Source organism: Pyrgilauda ruficollis, unplaced genomic scaffold (assembly GCF_017590135.1).
Source record: "Pyrgilauda ruficollis isolate IOZ18807 unplaced genomic scaffold, ASM1759013v1 scaffold25, whole genome shotgun sequence".
NCBI lineage: Eukaryota > Metazoa > Chordata > Aves > Passeriformes > Passeridae > Pyrgilauda > Pyrgilauda ruficollis.
Window position 1 is genome coordinate 11,394,600 of NW_024523822.1, and position 21,109 is coordinate 11,415,708.

At 36.1% G+C, this 21,109-nt stretch overlaps 1 protein-coding gene across 8 annotated transcripts in view; it reads left to right on the top strand.

Annotated features, from left to right (window-relative positions):
* The window catches only part of OXR1 (oxidation resistance 1), a 257,574-nt gene that overhangs the window by 194,714 nt on the left and 41,751 nt on the right, over positions 1–21,109 (top strand). For 6 of the 8 annotated variants that reach the window (XM_041470770.1, XM_041470775.1, XM_041470768.1 and 3 more), the window contains 5 exons: positions 1,491–1,573; positions 7,284–7,391; positions 8,513–8,632; positions 12,546–12,698; positions 20,900–21,084. In XM_041470770.1, the coding sequence (XP_041326704.1) occupies positions 1,491–1,573; positions 7,284–7,391; positions 8,513–8,632; positions 12,546–12,698; positions 20,900–21,084 (649 nt within the window). The remainder of the gene's footprint in view (positions 1–1,490; positions 1,574–7,283; positions 7,392–8,512; positions 8,633–12,545; positions 12,699–20,899; positions 21,085–21,109) is intronic. The other 2 variants (XM_041470773.1, XM_041470774.1) reach the window with 1 other exon arrangement.

Genomic DNA, 21,109 nt, shown 5'->3' on the forward strand with positions numbered 1-21,109 from the left:
CCATAGATCAATTTTAGGTAGGGGTGCATTCTTCCTCGGGCTATATTAAAAGGGATTAATTAGACCAAAGTTTATATCCTTTTTTTATCTATATAAAGAGTACCACAGGAGATTATTTATGTTGGGTCTGCTAGAAATCACTACTTTGTTGTCCTTTGCGGCTTGTCCTATATAGCAAATACAAGATATTTCTGAGGTAGGTTTCCTCTTGTGTTTTTTTTTTTTTTTTCCAAGATTTCATTTTGTTTCTTCTTCTTTGGCAGAGCTTGGTGTGTAATTTGCATTGTGATTTCCCTGTCCTCTATATCTTGATAGTTTTGGCTATCCATGTAGAAATTTGGGAGGGGGTGTAGGAAAGTTGTGCTGATACTTGTCTAGTCTGTTCCAGTTCAGAGTCATGGTACTAATTAAATCTAATAGTGCACTAACGATGTTGTTGGTTTATAGCCTTCACGTGAGGCTTAAGTGGATTACAGTAAATATTCTATTCTCAATGTAGCCATGCTAAAATATTTTAAAAAAATACATTTTATAAGGTTTCTTGCTTCTATTCAATTTTGCTTGAAATATTTATGGTAAAAAATTTGAACATATCAAAATGGAAGTATAACTAATTCCACTGTAGCATGAAAACTTAACGTCTCGTTCACACAAGTATTTTGGGCTCCTTAAAAGCAGTTATTTGATTGTTGAAAGTCGAGGCCATGTGGTGATGGGGATTCATTTTAAAAAATCTGTGTGTATAGATGCAGATACTAAAATTCACTTTTCTAGAGATGTATGTGCTTTCTGTTGAACCATATAACTATACAGGTGCATTGTGATTATCATAAATATCAAGCCAGTTAGTATAAAATAATATAGTATATGTTAGTTACAGATGGTTGCTTGCTTGGCCTGTGAATCAGGTCATGAAAATACAGTGCCCCAATAAAAACAGTTTTTCATTTGTATAATTTATGTAGAATCTTTAGTGTTTTACTAGCTCTGTGTGTTTGCTACAGACAGGATAATTATGAATTTAATACCAATGCTCTTTATTTTATAAAAAAACTTTAAATACTCTGTACTTATCAAACAGCAACAAAATATCTTCAGTGATTTGATCAAACATGCAGGAACTCTAGATCATCTCCCCTCAGATGAAAGCAGACTGGATATGATACAAAATCAAACACAGCAATTCGAGAAATGTTTCTTGCCTGATGGGGTCAATGTCTTATTTAGTAATCGCTTCTGTACTGGACATCAGCAAGTACTTCTGCAGTTAGTTGGTTTCCAGTTATCAGTTGTTTGTATTGGTCAAATTCTTAAAGCATTGCAGAGGAATGAAGTCCCTATTTTAGCAGCTGGTGTCTGTTGGAATCAGCAGGAGTAAGCTGTGTAACTGGTGGATTAGATGTCTGCCCACGGGGCTGTAGTCAGCAGCCTGTGACAGTACTGAGAGAGGAAAATGAATTTAACACACGCATTGCCTCAATTTTTTTCAGATGCTGGCCAGAAGAAGACCCCAGACAAGAAAGATGGGCGACGAATGTCTTTTCAAAAACCTAGAGGGACTCTTGAATATTCAGTAAGTTACTGCTTTATTGTTAGAATGTTACTGCGAAGCAAATGCGGGCTAAAAAGTTGCGTTACAAAATATAAGCAAAACTGTAATGTGTATTGCCTTTAATGTTAGAATTCTGTGTATCTGATAGTTTAGTTTGACAGAAATTAAATCAGGGAATTAGCTGGTAGTATTAATACTGTTTTTTCCCTTTAAGTGGCATTTTTTTTCCTTAGAGATTCCGAGCTAATCAAACTGTTGACTGGTTCACTTTTAGGTAACTAGTTAGAAACAAATAACAATAGTTATATAATTATGTGCAAGTTCTCTGTTTTCAGCATTATTAATAAACTGTTGCTGTCAGGGGAAATAACAGAATGAAGTTGGGAAGGGAAACTGTATCTTGATACTGACTTTCTGGTATTCTCATAATAATTGCTGTAGATCTGTGCCTTTTACTGTATAACTCAGTTTCTGCATTAGTATCTGAAAATGGAGCCTTTCTCTCCCTGTTCTGTTCTTGAAATGACCCTCAAACTGTGCTGCAGTCAGCTTTCACATTTGTGGTTACTAAGGGAAACAGAAGTGAGAAGTATCTGTCTTATGTTATGTACTGGAAATACAATTAAGCCTGTAAATAATGCTTATGGAGTTGATGTTAAAATAGGGACAGTCTGCCACAGTTATCTTTGAATGTTTTGAAGCTGGACATGATAAATAAAAATGACAACTGCTTTATGAAAAGTCTTTACTGGACCTCTTGGTCAGGAATAAGAGATATGGGGAAGACTTAACTCTGTTATATTAAGCAAAGCTATGATAATTGCTTAAGTACTGAGAGGGCTGTGATAGTCTTTTGGTTAGAGAGAGAGTATGTGTAGTGGAGCAAGAAGCATTTCATTAGTGTGGCTTTTGTTGGAATTTGAATATCATTTTAGCCTGCTCTAAAGACTTCCTTGAAGTTGAAATTCAAACCAGAAATTCCTGCTGCTTAGGTTCTAGTAGTTGAAGAATGGCAATGTAAATGTGACTGTTGTTGATGTTATATTGACTCCATTTGGTCTGAAATACCTGGGAAAAACAGTTAGGTGTAGCTCTGCATTACTGGCATCCATACTCAGTATATCCAGTAATTTGGCTCTTGCCACCATGTGAGTGCTTTTACTTTGGTATGTAACATTCTAGGCAAAGTAAAAGCAAGGAGCTTTCCTTTTTTTAACTTGGCATGTGTTTGTGGCAAGTTGTCATGTACTTCTGCAGGTTTTTGTGTTCCAGTAGGTGGAGTTTTAGATCCAAAAATAGCTTTCTTAATACGTACTGAAGTATGCATCACTTCCTTGTGAGTCAAAAAAAGATGATTCACAGGAATCACAGGCTTTTTGTCATTAAACTTAGTCCACCTTCTAAAGGAGCCTGTTGCATGTATGGAACATGGTGCATTTCAACTTCACAAATACTGTGTTCTGTCAGGTCTTGCTGTGCATTTCACTCATAAAGCTCATGAAACACTTGAGTAGCATCATGTTTCATTAATATTGTGTGCATATATTTAATAAAATGCACGGATATAATCTTTAGGAACTGAGCTTATGCTCACTATAAGAGAGGTCTGGTAGCTATTGTGGTAATTTGCTACTGTTATGTATTACTTTATTATATGTGTAGAAGTGCTCTTGTCTTGTTTCTGACTTCATCCTACTTCCTATCACAGTGACAACACATGTGTGCACACGCATGTATTTATATACCTGCATGTGTTGCTTCTTTGAGAAGTAGTAGAGGGTGAAGGCAGAAACCAGACTCCCCCTCACCTTCCAGCATTGTTGAAGTTAGTGGGATTTTTTTGTCTTTTTTAAGATAATAATTTAATATGTTCATTTTTTCCAGTGGATACATGGTTTTAGGAGCGAAGGTCTTATTTGTATTCATGAAGTTTGGAGTGAGTTAGCATCTCACTTGTGCAAACTATGGGGTTTTAATATGAAGTAAACTTCACGCCAGAATTTTTTTAGGAAAAAAATTACTATGGGACAAGTAAACAATAAAATAAATTTTCTCTTTAAAGCTAAAGACAGAATGCAGTTGATGTTTTTTATCTAAAATTCCCAAGGCGTGAAAACTTGAACCTGCTGTTCTGTATGTAGCAGGAGAGAGATGATCTCAACAGACATGGTACTAATTAATGGAAGTAAGTCCTGAACTGCCTCTAAAGGATACAGAAAAAACTGGTTCATTTTTGCTGATACTGCTTAGACAGTGAACAGATATCTTTTAATAGAGTTTATCCTTTTCTCAATATGAGTCAGCATATTAGATGCAAGTTGATACTGTCTATTATTTTAGAATTCACAGTTGCTGCTCAAGCCATATGTTTTCCCCTTCAGCCTTTTGTGTTCCATGTCATACAAACACAACTGGTGCCTGCCTGTAGGTGTCGGTAGGGCCAACTATGGGTGAATAATGGAGCATGAGCAGAGTGCTGCTTACTGATCACCAGTGATTGTACCATGCTAGCTTGTGTCTTGAAGTCTTGTGACTTCAGTGAAAGCCTTCTAACTGCTCTTCTTTTTGAGGAGAAGAAAGAAATAATTGTGGTTATTTACAGATAGGTTTAAATTTTGTTTAGAAAAATGTTTGTGAGTAGTTGAAATGGATGATCTGGTTTATGAGTGTTGGAGGGTCTAATCTAAGATTTCCCTTTATCTCTCTGGGGATTGAAGGCTGTGCTCTCCTGAAGTACTGAGTAAGTACTTAATACACAGATGATGTTGTCCAGGTTATGGAAAGAGCCCAGTATCAATTCCTGAATGTCACAGAAGCCTTTAGTAGACCATAGCCTCAAGACTGAGTTTTCAGCTTGTGTATAGAGAGTGCTAAGGGTTCTCTTCTGGTGCCACTAGTTCAATTGCCATTGCAAGCCTTTACATGCTGTTTAGAAAGCTACACAATTAGGAGTTTTGGTGATTTTTTTTGTTTGTTTTAATTTCTTGGCTCTTCTATTTCAAACCCAAGGTGTATGTTCTTTTACGGCTGCTGCTTTTCTTTGAGCGTGCCATTGTCATAATCTTTTAACCTGCTTTGGGGATATTGGAAATGTAGATCATAATGATGATGTTACTTCATCTCTGTCTTTCACTAATTATTTTTGAAGTTGGCTTTATGATGCTTACAGGGTTTATTTTACTGATGTTGCATATTACATAAGTTAGGCCTGTTAACAATTAGTTAGTATAGTCATAATTGGTATTTCTAAAGGCTTGGGTACAGTGCCAAAGCTGTGTTATTTGTTCCCTTTTGTTCTCACCCTTTCTTTTTAGTCTTCCTATCTAATTTTTTTAGTTTAAGAGCATTAAAATAAACTGTTTGATTTTCTGGCTCTTGGACATCTAGTGTTGAAACAAAAAAATAATTATTTCTGCACTCTGATTCATATGTATTTGATATTTAATTTTTAATGGAGGAATGAGTGAATTCTGACTGTTAAGACGCAATTACTGTAAAGTTCATTAAAATACCAATAGAATAAAATTTTTAATAACTTTGCCAGCTGTTTGTCTGAGGGAAACAAAGGTAGTTTGAATCAGAGATAGTGGTGGCTGAAGTTCTTTGTCTGCTGTTGCCAGGTGCATAAGTGCACCTGGGAAACATGGGTGCATTCTCAATGAAGATTTAATATTCAAATATCTATATAAAATTTTTAAAATTCAGAATAACATTTAAGTAACTACCTCAATATATGGGAAGTTTATTTTCTGAGAGAGAAGGAATAACTTCTTGCCTTCTCTTATAGTAGTGAATTGATAGGGGAAAAGCTGGGAATCCATGGTAAGTGGTGGCACTATTCAAATCTTGTTAGTTCTGTGCTTTCCTACAAAATTATTCTTTGAGGTTTTGGCTGTTCAGATTCTACTTTTTAGAATAGTAGAGGGCCTGAGAACTGGAAAATAGGCTTTGGAATCTAGGAAGATACTTCAGGAATCCTCTATTATGTGAGCGGTGTCATTGTTTTGAGAAGGTATCTCTATTGGTCCCTGAAGTCCCATGTGGTGTGGAAATTTGTGTGCAAACTTGACAACCAGACAAAAAGGAAGATTATACTTGCCAGTGTGTTTATCATGAGTGAGATAAACCCTTTAGCTGCCAAGCTATTTCAGATGAAGTTTTTATTTCAGAAGACTGTAAAGAGTGAATGCACAATAAAAAGGGCTTAAGCTTTGTAGTATGAATGCTTTTGATTTGTTTTATGCCATAAATTAGTTTAAAATCTCAATTGCTTGAATGATTAAGTGATACATAAGAAAGATTTACCTAGCAGCTGACTGTTGCCCTTCAACATTTATGTGAGGGCAAACTTAGGCAAAACTTTTGAATTTCACTTCACAGTTTGTTTCAGCAAAATTTCTGTATCATGTGGAGCTTCGGATGGAAACCTTACTGTTCAGTGATTTGGTGGTTAATTTTCTTATGGTCTGTGAAGTATGTAGTACATATCTGGTTGTATTACAGTCCTGTTCTGATTTCTGCTGCAGTACCAGTTAAACATGGCATATCAAAATAGTCTTTTTTTTTTTTAATATATGTCTGTGATCATACGGTACTGAATGACTGAGAGCTACTACAATACAGTCTTGCATACTGGAAATACTAGTGTAGAAAGATGTTTGCTGTTTGTTTAGCTTATTAGCTTCTTGTATAAAAAATCTCGTAAGAGATTTCTAATCCTCTCTTAAAAAAGCCAATTGCCTTTTCTTTGGCAATGCTTATATCGTTTTGTTAGTGAATCTAGGTTGAAGTGCATCTTTCTGAAATTATGTGGAAAAGAATTCTCCAGCTCTACTTACATTTAGCTGGAAATACGTCTTAGCTTATATAGCTTCATCTTGTCTTAACTGATAAAATCTATTTTTTCCTGGTGCAGAGTCTATGAAGTCTTGTGCCATTATGCAGTAAACCTTTTGGTTGTTTGTTTCCTTGTATCACCATTATTCCAAAGGCTTTGAATTCTTTATTCTGAAATAGTCTTTCTGTGTAAAACTTTTTTCCTTTTGCTTTCTTCTAGTAGGTAATTTTGACTACACTTTGGGAGATGGAGGTCAGAATCTGAGCTTGAAAAAAAATACTTTCCTTGATTGGGAATCACTTTCTCAAAATGTTTATGCTCCATCTGCTGTCATAGTAGTTGACATGCTTTGCTTCAGCATTTTTGCATTTTCTTAGTGACGGATTTTACCTGAAAGTCAGGGTCTGATAGAAGCTTATTTCAGTAGTAAAAGGGTGTGTTTATATTTATAGAGAGAACTCTTCAGCTTTTCTGTAGGTGAAAAGTGGAGAAAAGTAGTTGAAGAGGGGGAGTGAATCATTCTGTGAACCCAGTCAATGATGCATTGTGCATTGTCCAGTGGTAACCAGCAGTGCACCTGTAGATCAGAAGTTCTGGTGCAATAGCTGAGCCAACAGCTCAAACTGTGTGACTGACACTTCTGGCTACCTCGAAACATAGTGGGAAGGTGTGTGCTTCTACAGGGGGTTGCAGTAGACTAATCTTTAGGGGGTAGGTATGTTTTTTGCGGTGGCATTGTTGTTTTTTTGGGGGGGGAGGTGGGCAATCATAAGAAATAAAGATATTAAAGTTCATCAGAATCTTGGTAAATCTACACATGCTAAAATATGTAAGCCATTGTTTGAACTGATTGCTTACAGGTTTGTTTTGTTTGTTTTTCCCCAATTGATACAGGTGGAATCAAGAGATACTTTAAACAGTATTGCCTTGAAATTTGATACAACACCCAATGAACTGGTTCAATTAAATAAGCTTTTCTCCAGAGCAGTCGTTCCTGGACAGGTACTATTACACTACACATCTCACTTATTCCACAAAGTCCTCTTTTACTATATTTCTCATTCCTACCAGAGTGCTAAAGTACTTCTCTTACTGATTTTCTTATTGGCTTTGTAAAAGACTTTTTCCTTTTTCTCCAGTCTGTTCCTTGTGCTTATTAAATAACTGCCTAGAAGGAAACATGTAAGAAAGCCACCTGTGTCCCTTATATAAGATCAGAGGACTTTTAAAACTAGATGTACTTAATGGTACAATAATAACACTTAGATACAAGCCAAATTGTTGCTTTGCAAATGTAGCAGGCTGTTTATGAACTCTAGCTCAGCAGACACATTCAGGGTAGAGCTTACAAACAACATTCCGTGACTGTATAGTACTGCCTGCAATTCTGTTTTAATAAATTGAAGAATGTTTATATTCCACTCTGGAAACGTGATGTTTTTACCAGCAGTATTTTAATTATCATTCACTTATTATAGGTCACTGTTGCGTTTTTTTCTCCCTTCCTATTTTTGCCTTCAATTTTCACTTCTCCTTGAAAGCCAGGCCTGGAAACAAGTGATAGGTCAACTGTGATATCAGCCATCAGCCATTTGGTATTTGCCCTTTGTTTGATAAAGTTCTGTGTTCATTTCTGATTGCTGCAGAACTTTCTCTAGGTAAATTGAATGCCTACCATTGCTGAAATAATGTATTTAAAAGTGTGAATACTGTTAGTTGAATTAGTTGAATTTTTTTTTACATATTCAGTGAGTCTGTTTCCTTATTGCTGAAGTAGTAGAGTCATAGCAAGAGAAATATTTGGACACATCTTCTCTGGACATTCTTATTTCTGTCAAGCTGTATACTTCTAATGCTTTCTATCTGAACTTCTTCCTCTGTTATGACTGAAAATCAAAATTATATCAATATAGCATTTGAAACTTGAAATGCTAAAATTTCAAGTGCTTTGTTTAGTATTTTTTTTCCCCCTCAACTCATAATTCTTTTAAAAGCAGTGGGAGCAGAAACGGTTTTGTGTAGCTTATTTTGAGAAAGCGTAGTAAATATACTTAACTGGTGGGAAATCTGAAGTAAATCTGAAAGCATAACTAACTTCTATCTACATTATATCTTCTTTATAGATTTTGTATGTTCCTGACCCAGACTACATATCTAGTGTGGACAGCTCCCCCTCTCTAAGTCCTGTAAGTCCCCTATCACCTACATCTTCCGAAGCAGAGCTTGACAAGGCTGCAGTAAATGTAGGTATACCTATTGTCCTTAAAATTAATTTTTCCTTACTCGATAAATGTTACAGATGCAATGCTTTCTTCTTAAACTGTCCTTTTGTTTTGGGGAGAAAGTATTAGACAGTACTTGGAATTGAAAGTAAAATCGTTCATTTTAAAAGTAAATAAAAGCTTTTAATCTTCGTAAATTATAGTTTTCAATGTGAAAACTGATTTGAAGTCAAATTACTTGTAGCCAAATACTGTCATTGCACTCGGAAATCTTAATTAGTTACTGTTGCATTTCTGTATTTGTTACATTTCAGAGTTTGTTAAACGTTTGTCTCAAATCTTATTGATGGTTTTGGCAGAAAAGACATATTGGCAGAAATGCTCAGTTTCTCCCTGCTTGCTCTAGAGGTGTCGGAGACGGCTCTCTAGTTTCATTTCACAAAATGAAGTAAAAAAGGGGCTTTTGGTGAAGGACTAATGCATAATTATTTATAGCTGACTTTTACTCAGTAGTTCTACATTTGCAGACTTTCAAAATGCTAAAAATGTTTAGCCACCTGTGTTGCAGTGTAATTCAGCTCAATTGTAGATTTTTGGGTAGGAGCTGGCTTTGTAGGAAGAAATGTTTCTTTCCAGGAACACTGGTTTGCTGTCAGCAGCATCCCATAGGGAACAATCCAACCAGGAAGATTCCGTATTTAAGCCTGAGCTGCTCTGCAGTTTTTGCAACTATGATCTCATTTGGATGCTTCTCCATGCATCACCACTGTTCTTTTCCCAGTTATTATCTTTTCCTCTCAAATAAGAAATTTTCTTGTTAGCATATTTTGACATTACTCAGTCAAACTGTCAAACATCTGTTCTGGGATTCTGTATGCTCAGAGTTTAGGGAGGTTTGAGACTTAAAGACAAGTTTAAATATAAAGATTTTGCTTTGTTGCTGATGAGGTTCCCAAGTGTCATTACAAAGTCTATGGTGGCCCTTCTACTGAGAAACACTGTTTGGTTTTGCTGTGATATATCTTTTCTCTTTCTTAGCGTGCCAGTTCTTACGTCTGTCATTTATGTTGAATAATTTCTTCTATGTTTGATGGCAAACTGAGGGTGGTGTAGCACAGTAAGCAGACTCACCTGCAAGAATACATTCTTGTATCATATATCTTCCATCTATATCAGTCTCAGAAAGACCTACCCATGTGACACATGTTGTGAGAAGTTACTAGAGGGAAAAATTATCAATTTTACTGTTGGAAATCTGAGCTTTTCCTACAGATTCCGTGCCAGAAAAATACCTTATTCTTTCTTTTGTCTATTATTTTGTGTATCTCTTAGCATATAAGATGAGGAGATGTAACCGTACCTGTAATTTGTTTGAAAACTTTTTGTTGACTGTATGGTCATATGGGAGATAAAAACTTGCAAGTTTAGAAGAAACAAAGTAAATGAAAATACTTGAAAACCTCTTCTGCAAAAATTTTTTTCATTTAGTGAGGTCAGTCCTATGCTAGTAACGATGGGAATGTTAAATTCAGTTAACTGATGCACAAAATAGTTATGTAACAATAAAGTATCTTGTTACATGTCGTGTATCATCACAAGCAATTCTTAAATGCTTCAGGGAAGGTCAGATTAGCAATGAGACAATATATAATTATTTTGTTTCTGAGGCCTTTCAAAGTACTAAGGAAAGAAGAAATATTGTCAAAAAACCAAGGAACAGAAATCACTTGTACTTGTCAGTGTGGACTGTGTGTGTTTGGTTTTGTTTTCAGTTTTCTCTAACAACTCAGAAGGCACTCAACTTCTGTGTGGGCAGTTAAGGCTGGAGGGTTTTGTTCTTTATCATAGCACCTGTCTTTCATGGTTTTCTTTTCTCTTGTTCCTGATTGCTATCATCATGAAGGAGAGACATACTAGTGTACATTTCAATGCTCTCTTGATTTGTCTTCTTTGACTGTCCCCCACTTTTGACTCCAGATTTGTGGTTTAAATTTGAGCATGTTTCAAGGTAAAGATGTGTTCCTTTGCTTATATAATGTAGTAGAGTCTTCTCTCTGCTCTGGTCAATAGAATCAGTGATTTCTTGTTACAAATTTAATAAGAATGCTAACAAATATCTGAATGCCTGTTCAGTTGAAAATAAACTGACATGTTCTATTCTTATTTTGTTTTATTGAAAATTGGAGTAGCTTACTACAGCTGTGTGACTAGATACAAACCAGCATGTGGCTGATAAAAGACCTGCATAACTTTTTGTTAAAGCTTGGGGGTTTTTGGTAGGTTTTTTTGTTGGTTTATTTTTTCTTTTGTTTTAATTTTGTTACACCTAAGATTTCATTGTGTATTTCAATAATTTTGTTGCTGTCAGTAATACTATGTAAGAGCTAGCTTGGATTTTGAAGCTTTTCTGGTGCTGCTGGGTTTTTGAAAGACTTCCTGATTCAGCAGTCTTAGACACATATTTGAGAAGATCCTAAATGCTTTGCTACCTATAAAGCTTAAATTCCACTTCAAAATACTATGTAGTGACAAGGGCATCATCATTAAGTTGGAAAGTTACCATTGTAGTGGTGCATCCCTCTTCCCCTCCTTTTCCCAGGCCATACTGGGATCTGAGATTGTGTCATGTGGCAATATGATGAGAAGTAGCTGGCTTGTGAGTGGGCTTGGATATCAGCTGAGCACTTTCAGAGTCACTTGCTGAGTTATGTCACAAGAGCGACCCTGTAGTTTTCAGTAGGAAGGCATATGTAGAAGGAGAATTAGTCTCCAGAAGGTTTGTTTCCTAATTATACCTTGATTAGCTTTTTCAGCAAAATTCAGTTTAGTGTTCTGTGTATTTTTTTGGTTTTTTGGTTGATTTGTAATAAAGGTTGGAAGATGCTGGCGAAGGCTAAAGTAGTGCCAGAGAAATGATGAACTGAAAACAGTTGTGCGTAATGTTCCTAAATATGATTAAAGGCATTTATCTGCAATCTGTGAATAGAACTGAACAGGAAAGCAGAAAACCCAAGGGAACATGGGAGTTCCTGTTTTTTAAAAACTGTAATATTTTATTAGTAACTAAAAATAGCAATTGTGTATGAAATCGAAGTCTTTAGATGTGGATGAAGCACCAGACAGGGTTTCTGTGTCTATAAAATAGGCTTTGATGAAGTCTGTCTGCTGTTTGTTTATCTCTAGTTTGAAAACAGATTTTTTTGTGTCTGTCCTGTCCCTGGTAGGGTTCCATGTTCACCACTCAGTTGGATATACTGGTAGACAGTGAGTAGATAACTGTTATCTTGCCGGGGAAGTCATGAAGGCAATCCTCTGAAAGTTAAATCCAGGCATGTGAATGACAAAGATGGCTGGAAACAGCCAGAGAGAATTTACCAAGGCTATATCATACCTGATAACACTGATTGCTTTCTGTGAGGAAATGACAGGCTCAGCAGATGAGGGAAGGCATGTTTCTTACCCTGACTAGAGCCAAGGCCTTGACACTCTTCCAAAGCAGCCCAGTTGAAATACTGGAAAAATGTGAACTGAATGGGTAGAGTAGAACATGGGCCAGAAACATTGCCAGGATCATTGTGTTCAAACTTATTCGGCATTTGTGTATGTGATTTTTTTTTTTTAAATATTTTGTAGAATTATAGGATAGGTTGGGTTGGAAGGGACCTTAAAGGTATCCAGCTCCAACCCCTCTGCCATAGCCAGGGACACCTTCCACTAGACCACGTTACTCACACCCCCATCCAGCCTGGCCTTGAATACTGTTTGCTGTGTTGGTGGTCAGTTTCAAATCCTTGAGTCCCTGTTGGGGCAGTTCTTTTATAATCTGCCCATCAGTGACCTGACTGGTAAGTTACACAGCAGAAAATCACCAGAAGTTGATATTTAAAAAAGCAAGTTTCTAAGTTCTTCTTTGTTTCTTTATATTTCCTTTCAGGATTCAGATGGAGTCCAGCAGAAGGAGTCAGCTGTTTCACCAGCACATGCATGTGTTCGTCCTTCAAGAGTGGTATCATCAACCTCCGAAGAGGAGGAAGCATTTACAGAGAAATTTCTAAAAATTAATTGCAAATACATCACTAATGGCAAGGTACTGAAACATTCAGGTTTTACTGTTACTGTATAGGATGTAATAATAAAGCATGTTTAAAGTAGAAACATAGAATGGATTTTAGTCAGGGATCAATAGATGAATCAACTCACATGTATATGTCTGTATAAATATGCTATATTTTTTTTACTCCCTTTCCTTTGGGTTCTCCAGGCCTCTTGTTCAGGACATGATTGATGCAGGCAGTTGATGGGAGATATCCCCGATGCTGTGCTGTTACATAATTCTTGTATGTTGAGGGCATGAGGTCTGTTTGTTCCTTATACTAGTATCTGTCATAGGTAATTTTCTTTAGTTGCAGTGGGCAATACCATGCCTTAAACTGTACTAGAAAATACACAGTTGTGTAGCTTTGCTTCCTTTTTTTTTTTTTTTTTTTTTTTTTAGCAGAACAAGGAGAGCAGAATAAACCTGTGATTCTGCAAACAAGTTCTATATTGTTCACCATTTGGTTTGGTCTGGTATGGTAGAAACCTTGATTTTGTTTTTTTCCTTTGAAGCTGTTACAGTTCTTTCAATAGCATCATTACACCAAATTTCTCCAAGTTATTGACACTTAAATAACCTCTGTGTAGCTCATAAGTGCACAAGTCTTGCAGACTTCTAGGGACTGAGGTAAAGTGTTTTGCCATTATCTCAGAGCACTTTACCAAAAATCAAAATGTATTGCTCCCCTACCTCACAGAAAAATTACTATCAGACACTTTGTGTATGAAAAATGCCTTCACTCAATGAATACAATAAAATTCAAAGTACTTGTAATACTTCGTCCTTTACCTGAAGTTCAGGTGTGTATATAGAAATACTGCTTCTTCTTTGCTGTTCAGCATAGGTTTGCAGATAAGGTATACTAATTATAAACAGATTAATAAGAATCTCCTAAAACTGTGATTTTTGTTTTTTTGGCTGATGGGGAAAGGATTGCAAATCTATGTGTGTCTAGGCTTGAAGCCTTTTGACAGTATATGTGTATTGATAAATGCCACTTGTTAGGAGCTCGTGAGGCAAGTACTGGAACAGCTTTGTTTTTTACTTTGTTCTACTTTTCAGGTAATTTTTTTTACTTGTTGCATTCTGTCCGTGGGTGACTTTTTTAGGTTGATCCTAGGCACATCCTTACTTATCAGTTTTAAGTGCTGTTATGCAGAGGAATTGAGACCTGTGAGTCTTTGTTAGAAATTTGATGTACTGGAAAAATCTGGGGTTAAAATTTACAACATATTATTTATGTGCTGTAATTTCTCCTCAGAATATTACAGGGAGTATTAGTGGTCTTTGGCTTTCAGCATTACAGCCTATTTTGTAAGAGCTTCAGGGAGAATTGTGTTTCTAAATAGTTGTATAATCCATTGCAGTGTCTATCCATACTTGGGGAGGTGGGTGGGAGAAAAATGAATACCGACTTGCTCAGATTTGAGTGCCAGATCTTGTAAGTCTAGCATGTGATTTAGACTTTGTGTCACATATGGTAAGAATGTCCTCTTGAATGTTGTCTTGCCTCTCCTTGATACATTTCCTCATGATGCAGGATGATAAACTTGCAAAAGTTTGCTGGAAAAAGCTTAAAAGATTTATCCTCTGCTTCCTACTCTGAAAGTGATTTTTGAAGTTCATAGTTAGCCAACCATTCTTTAGGGCTTCAGCCGTGAAGTCTGTCATCACTGTGACTGCTGTTCATAAACTAAATCTAGTAAAAGCCTATTTTTCAGTATGTCTATGCAAAAGGACTTTCATTAGATTAAGGTTGTCTCATTTCTCACTTTTTAAGACTGTTTATTCTGTATATGGTTGGAGTTGCATTTAGTCACACTAGTGACTTTCTGGACAAGTGCAGAGGAGTTCTCTGGGGAGCAGTGTTTGGAACCTGGAATGCTGGTTCATTGCACTTGCTCCATATTAACTGGCTAATGGCTACTGATAGAGGCAGGGTGTTGAGCACAGTAAGAGGCAGGGTCACGTGAATATTCTGTACAGACAATAAATCAGTGTCACCAGTGTGCTGCAGTCACACCTTGACTTGCTAGGTGTGCCCTGTCTTACAGCTGCACTGTTGCCTTCTGCTGTAGAAAAGTGTGCTGCTCTGGGGTTTTTTCATTCTCTACACTGTTCTTTGAGCCAAAAAAAGGTACTTTCAAAAGCCTGCTTGATTGTAACTGAAACAAGTAAGGGAAGTTTGGAATTCTTTGTTATTTTTGCTAATTTACTTAGTTGTTTTGAAATGTAGTAGGTAAAGGAAAATTACTGATACTGAGGCTTGAAAAAACCCAAAGCACTGACCTGGAAATGAAAGCGCAGAAAACACACATTTATCATTCATTAAGTGAAAAGGAGGACATTGAGGTTCAAAACTTCTACAAGAAACAAGACATAAAATAAATGTTACTTTCATGATAAAAGCTCCATAAATCATAAATTACAGTTTTTTATTCAACCTTGTGTGTTCAAAAATGTACAGGAATTATTTAGAGAGCTTATCTTTGAAAACTTCTTGTTAGGAGTCCTTTCAAAATTTTTTAGAAGTGTTTTACTGAACTGCTTAATATGTAGGCTCACCAATGTGATAGTTTGGCACTAAACCTCCCTTTATAATGATTGTTCAGATTTCCACCTCAGGTATTGCATGGGAGTTAGAGCTTCCATTTCCTGAGGTGTAAGGAATTTTAATGGTAAGAAGACAAAACTGATTCAGAACTGAATATCTGCATATGCAGTTTAGTCTCCTTTCAATATGTATGTTTTTATGTATCTGGATTAATATTTTCTGGACTAGCTTTAAGAATCAAGAGATCTATTTTTTTAATAACCTAGAATTCCCACATTGTTTTTAGTAATAGAGTGGCTTAGCATTTCTCTTTGAGGATCTTAAATCTGAAATTCGCCTGAACAGAATTTTACTTCATGCTTTAAAATCTATTGCATACAGGAAAGTTGACTTCTGCAAGTGCTGTTTTGGGGAGTTTGTTCCCGAACCAGAACTTCCTGTAACAGTATCATGTTGAACTACTTAGTAGCAACATGCTGAGTATAATTTGTATTTCATTTTCATAGACAGTCTTTTTTGTATTTTTTTCTTTCAAAAATTACTTAGTAATTATAGTCCAAGAGAAACAAGTCATTGGTTATTTTGTGGAGGATGCCCTAAAAAGCTGTTTCCCAAGGTTCTGTAGCAACAATTAAGCTGTTTATAGATGTTCGTTTTTTAAATTATTTTTTCCGAAGGACTAGAAAATTAAGAGATTATAGCAAACATCAGGATAATGGAGTCATGTAGTACTTGGTAGCGTGCATGCCATTGTCCAGTGTTTTTACTTGAGCTTGTGCTCTGATTTGCAGATCTGTAACAACATTGTGTTGTTAGAGACAACATAATTCAAATAATATTCAATTGAAATTCAATTCAAATAATATTAAAATTCAATTCAAATAATATTCAATGAAAAATTCAACATAATTCAAATAATTCTTGTGGCTATTTTGAAAAAATGGATTTGTGAAAAAATAAAGAGTTGTTTCTGAGATGTTAAGTGAGTATTTGATTTATTTTAAAGGGATCTGGGCTGAAGACCCAACTTAATAGCCCACAAAGGAGAAGCTGGGTTCATCTTTCTTAATATTGGTAGAAAAGGGCATAGAAAGGGCTTTGTTTTCATAAATAAGCCCCCATGATATTCTTCACTTGGAAGACTATATTAACGCTGAAAATATTTTCAGTAGCTCAGCCAGGTCAGAGAAGGAGCTTGGGAACTTTCTCCCTGCTCCAAAAGCAAGGAACCAAAGAGATTATATATGGGGAGCAGACTAGGCACTCAGTCATCTTTGGATGTAACTTACCAAGAGCAGCATTACAGAATCATTTAGGTTGGAAAACACCTCTAGGGTGAAGTCCATTCTTTTCCCTGATCACTATGTTGTCACTTAGACCATGGCACTGAGTGCCACATCCAGTGGCACTTGAACCTCCCAGGATGGTGACTCCACCACCTCAATGGGCAGCTCATTCCAATGCCCTTGGGCAGCCCATTCCAATGCTTCATAATCCTTTTTGTGAAGAAATTGCTCTTGATGTCCAACCTAAACCTCCTCTGGCACACCTTGCCTGAGCTTCCTCTTCTCCAGGCTGAACAAGCCCAGCTCCCTCTGCTGCTGCTCACAGGACTTAAATCTCTAGACCATTCACCAGCTCAGCTGGCCTTTTGTGAACTTGCTCCAGCACCTCGATGTGCTTCCTGAATTCAGGGTCCAGAACTGAACACAGTATTTGACATGTGGTCTCACCAGTGCTGAGAACAGAGTGACAATCACTGCCCTGGTTCTGCCAGCCCACACTATTGATACAGAGATACTCCAGGGTTTTTTGTGGTGTCACCATTATTACCCATTCCTGGGTATTTTATAACATGACTCTGAGATCTGCTGCCATAGTGCATAAATGTGTATGAGTAACCAGAAAAGCTGTTTTAGAACCTTAAGTGCATGATACTAAAATGCTCGGGAGTTCATAATTGTGTATTCTGATACAGTAGTTCTGGAGTATATGTATTTTAGGAGTGCTGACATAGAAATCTGTCTGATCCTTCATTTCCAGCAAGGAAGTGAAATTTCAGGTGTCTCCTTTAAAGAAGAGATGCAAATTTTCTTGACTTATGCAAAGCTGTGGTGTTAGCTCTCAAATGCTGGAGTTGCTGTAGTTTCCATTTCTCAGGAAATACTGAGTATAATGCAATGAGCAGCTCTTAAGCAGTTGGCTAAAGGCTTGTGTGCTCCCACTTGTATGTTTTATTCTGATGTTCTTTTTTCCTCCCAGAATCAATGGCACTTGGTTTCTATTCGTACCAGAAACAACATCTATTGAGTAATAGGTTTTAAGGAAGCTTTTACTCCTGCAAACAAGGTAGTAATGACAGAAGGTATTTTTCCTGTAGGAGTCATAGAAATTGTAAGAGCAAGTGTCAGAAACATTGGCATGTCTGAAAAAGAGTAATTAAAATCTGCAGCCAAACAAATGTGTCTTCATCTGGCTCTTACGTGAGCATTGCTTAGCTACCTGGGTTAACATTCAGTGATCCTTGGGGGTATTAATGAAAAGTGACTAAAATACTAATGCTAATTAATGCATTATTAGGAACTTAATTTTTATTAATTTGGAGCAGCAGTTCTTCTCTAGAAGAGTATACTGAAGTGTTCATCTAGTAACTGTGGACTATGTCTAGTAACTGTGAACCAGAGGTGTTCATTATGTTTTTAGATAGTTAAGAATGAAATAGGTCATTTCATTGTTTTCAAGATACCTCTGTACTCTTTCACTTCCTCATAGTAATTGCAAGTGAAGTGTTTGATCAGCCACTTAGTCAAATCCAGATAAAAGTCTGCTAGGTCTGAGTGTTTAATTCTCAATTTCTATCACTGTAGTAAATTTTACATGGAAATACACTTTCCAATTAATTTTCATTTTGAATGCCTGCCTACCTATTGGTGTTGAGGGTTTCTTCTAAGGTGAAGATAAGCTTTCATTATTTCTAGCTGTGTCTTTGAGGCTGCAGAGGTAAACTTTAATCCTTAATTTCACATGTGCTAAGGCCATGTCAATGTACCAGTTTGGGATTCTTTGCCGTTAGATGGGTCATTGTCAGTCTTCTCTAGGAAGCTTCTGTTTACAATAGAAGGTGTCTTGAACTTGTTTTTCTTATATAGTGAGTAGCCTTGCACATGCACAGATTTTTGTCCTTGATATCATGGTGTTTGCTTAAGATACTCACAAGCCTGGCTTGTGGGTTTGGGACGGGTAAGTTGGCGTTTTTGGAACTGCTAAAACTGAGTCTGAAGCAAGACAACTGAAATGAGTGGTTGATGTGTAACTCATTCTTCATACATGTTATTCTGATGATGTGCCTCTCTAATATTCAGATAAGCAGTGTCAAACATATGAAGTTTTTTTTCTTTAATCGATTTTTGACCTGTGCTATCAGCTGAAGCAGTCTTATCTGTGCTCTTGAAAGCAAGTTATAAAGCATTGGAGCTTGTTGACACAAATGATATCTTTGTTGTGACAGCATACCCCTTGACAGAAAAATATAATCTCTTTATTGCCTCAAAAACTTTAGCACTTCCTGTGTGCTTAATTTATCAAGGAAGGTTCATGAGACAGCGGACAAATGAAGACAATATTATTCTGGAAATGAAGAGCTCTTTAATGAACTCAATTACTGGGTTTTTTTTTTTCTGTTGAGTAATACAGAATTGTGGAAGTTGGTGTTGAACGTTTAAATCCTTCAGACAGAGCAGTCATACAGCCTTACCATTTTCTCTTCAGCCTGGCAGTTTAAAATATCCACATGCAGTATATGGGCAGTGAAAGAATAGTATAGGATATTTTGGTTTGAAGGGACTTGAAATGATCATCTAATCCATCTGCCATCAAAACTATGACAATTTCTGGGTCAGATCTAGAGAGTATTAATAAAATTCCATTTTCATGACCATTAATGAAAGAGCTCAGATGTAGAAAAGCTGTTGCTTTTTTGTTGTAATTATGTACTGAATTTACAGAAATTATATTTGTTTAAAGAGAAGCAGTCATTCTTCTGAGTAGACTCATTGACTTCTGCAATCTTGTTAAATTTATTTTCTAGACTACAATATATATTACAAAATGTAGACTTCTCTTGACAGTTGTCCTCTTGGAGGACAACCTTGAAAGTCTATTTCCACAATACAGTGCTAGGAAAGAAATGGCCATAATAGCCTTGTTTCAGTACTTTAAACACCTTGGAATTATGTAGATGTCTTCTGCTGACTTCAAAGTCTTCAGCACATGTATTGCACTCTAAAAGATGTATATGAAATCTGACTAAGCACTTAACTAAAAGACTCAGATGCTTGGGCTGCTTTTGAGACATGTCTTCATTTTTCCATACTAGAAATAGCATTGGTCATTGTTGAGATTTTAATAACACTTTTGTTTTGGTTGGGGTTTTTTCATAACTTGCACTTTTCTTTTTACTACTTAGTATCTTTGTTTTCCTACTGTGAAGGTCATCAGCCATCACCTGGGAACAAAATTTCTTTAGTTCAGAAGAGCTGTATCTGTGTTTGTGCTGTGCTACTGTCTTCTCAAAACAAAATTGAAAACAGTCTCCTCCAATACACACCCTTCATAATAGTTGTGAATGTTTTATCAATAAGATAAATATTTATTTCCTTCAACAGCATGTGAACTGAGTTCTTGCATGAAAGTTTGGAATGTCTGACAAGATTTGTACAGTCTTTAGAAGTCAAGATCTGTTACTGAAGTATTCCTTTCACTCTACTTAAAACTAGGTTTTTCCCAGTTCATAGTTTTAGCTCGAACTCTACTGTTCCAAAAGTTGAACGAATTTCTGTAGGAGGCAATTGCTATTTCTATGTGTTTCTGATTTTTTTTGTTCAAACAGAGTTGAACATATTGTAAATTAACTTTGTTTTTATACTTGTGTTGTATAAGAACCCTACAATTCATAGTATGACTATAAACCTCAAAGTTTTTCATAGTTGAAATTTAAACTCTACTTGCATTCATGTCCTGCAGTAGTATCATTGTGATTAAAACTATCCAAAGTTTCGTCTTTGATAATCTTGAGTCTTTTTTATTCTAGTTTCATTCTGTAAATGTTTGTCCAGTCAGTCATGTGTCCGTTAAGTTAGAAGGACTTGTATCAGCCTCTCTGTTACTTCTGTGTAAAATAAAGATAAATTATAGGTTTTTAAGGTCTCTCTAAATAAATACTAGAAAGTGAGAGATAAGAGTTAAGAGTCAAGTTTTAGACAAAAATTGCTTTCAAACTTACCGGTTCAGCGCTGTGGTTATTTGGGAAGGATGTCTCCTTATCTCAGAGGAGCTGTTTAGTGTATTCTTCAGTGTGTAAGGTTTTTCTTACTTTACTAAAACCAGTTATTGATTAGTTGTGAGGAATAAAACTGTTTTCTTTTGGGAAAGCAAGTGGTATTAATTTGCTTCCCCAGAAAAAGTTAGTTTCTTGTGTTCAACAGTGACTTAGTAACATAACAGGTTGCTTAAATATAAATAAAAAATGGCTTTACTAAAATAAAAAAAAAATAAAAAACACCTTTTTCCTACTGAAAAATGAAGAATAAGCTGGAATTTGAAGGAGAAAAATTACCACTTCTTTTCCTTCTCATTTTAGGGTACGGTCAATGGTGTGCTGCTAGTGACGCCAAATAATATAATGTTTGATCCTCATAAAATGGATCCTCTGGTCCAAGAGAATGGCTGTGAAGAATATGGCATCATGTGTCCAATGGAAGAAGTGATGTCAGCTGCTCTGTATAAGGAAATTGTGGACAGCAAAATTAAGGAGTCATTAAGCATGTAAGATAGAACAGTATTTGTAAAG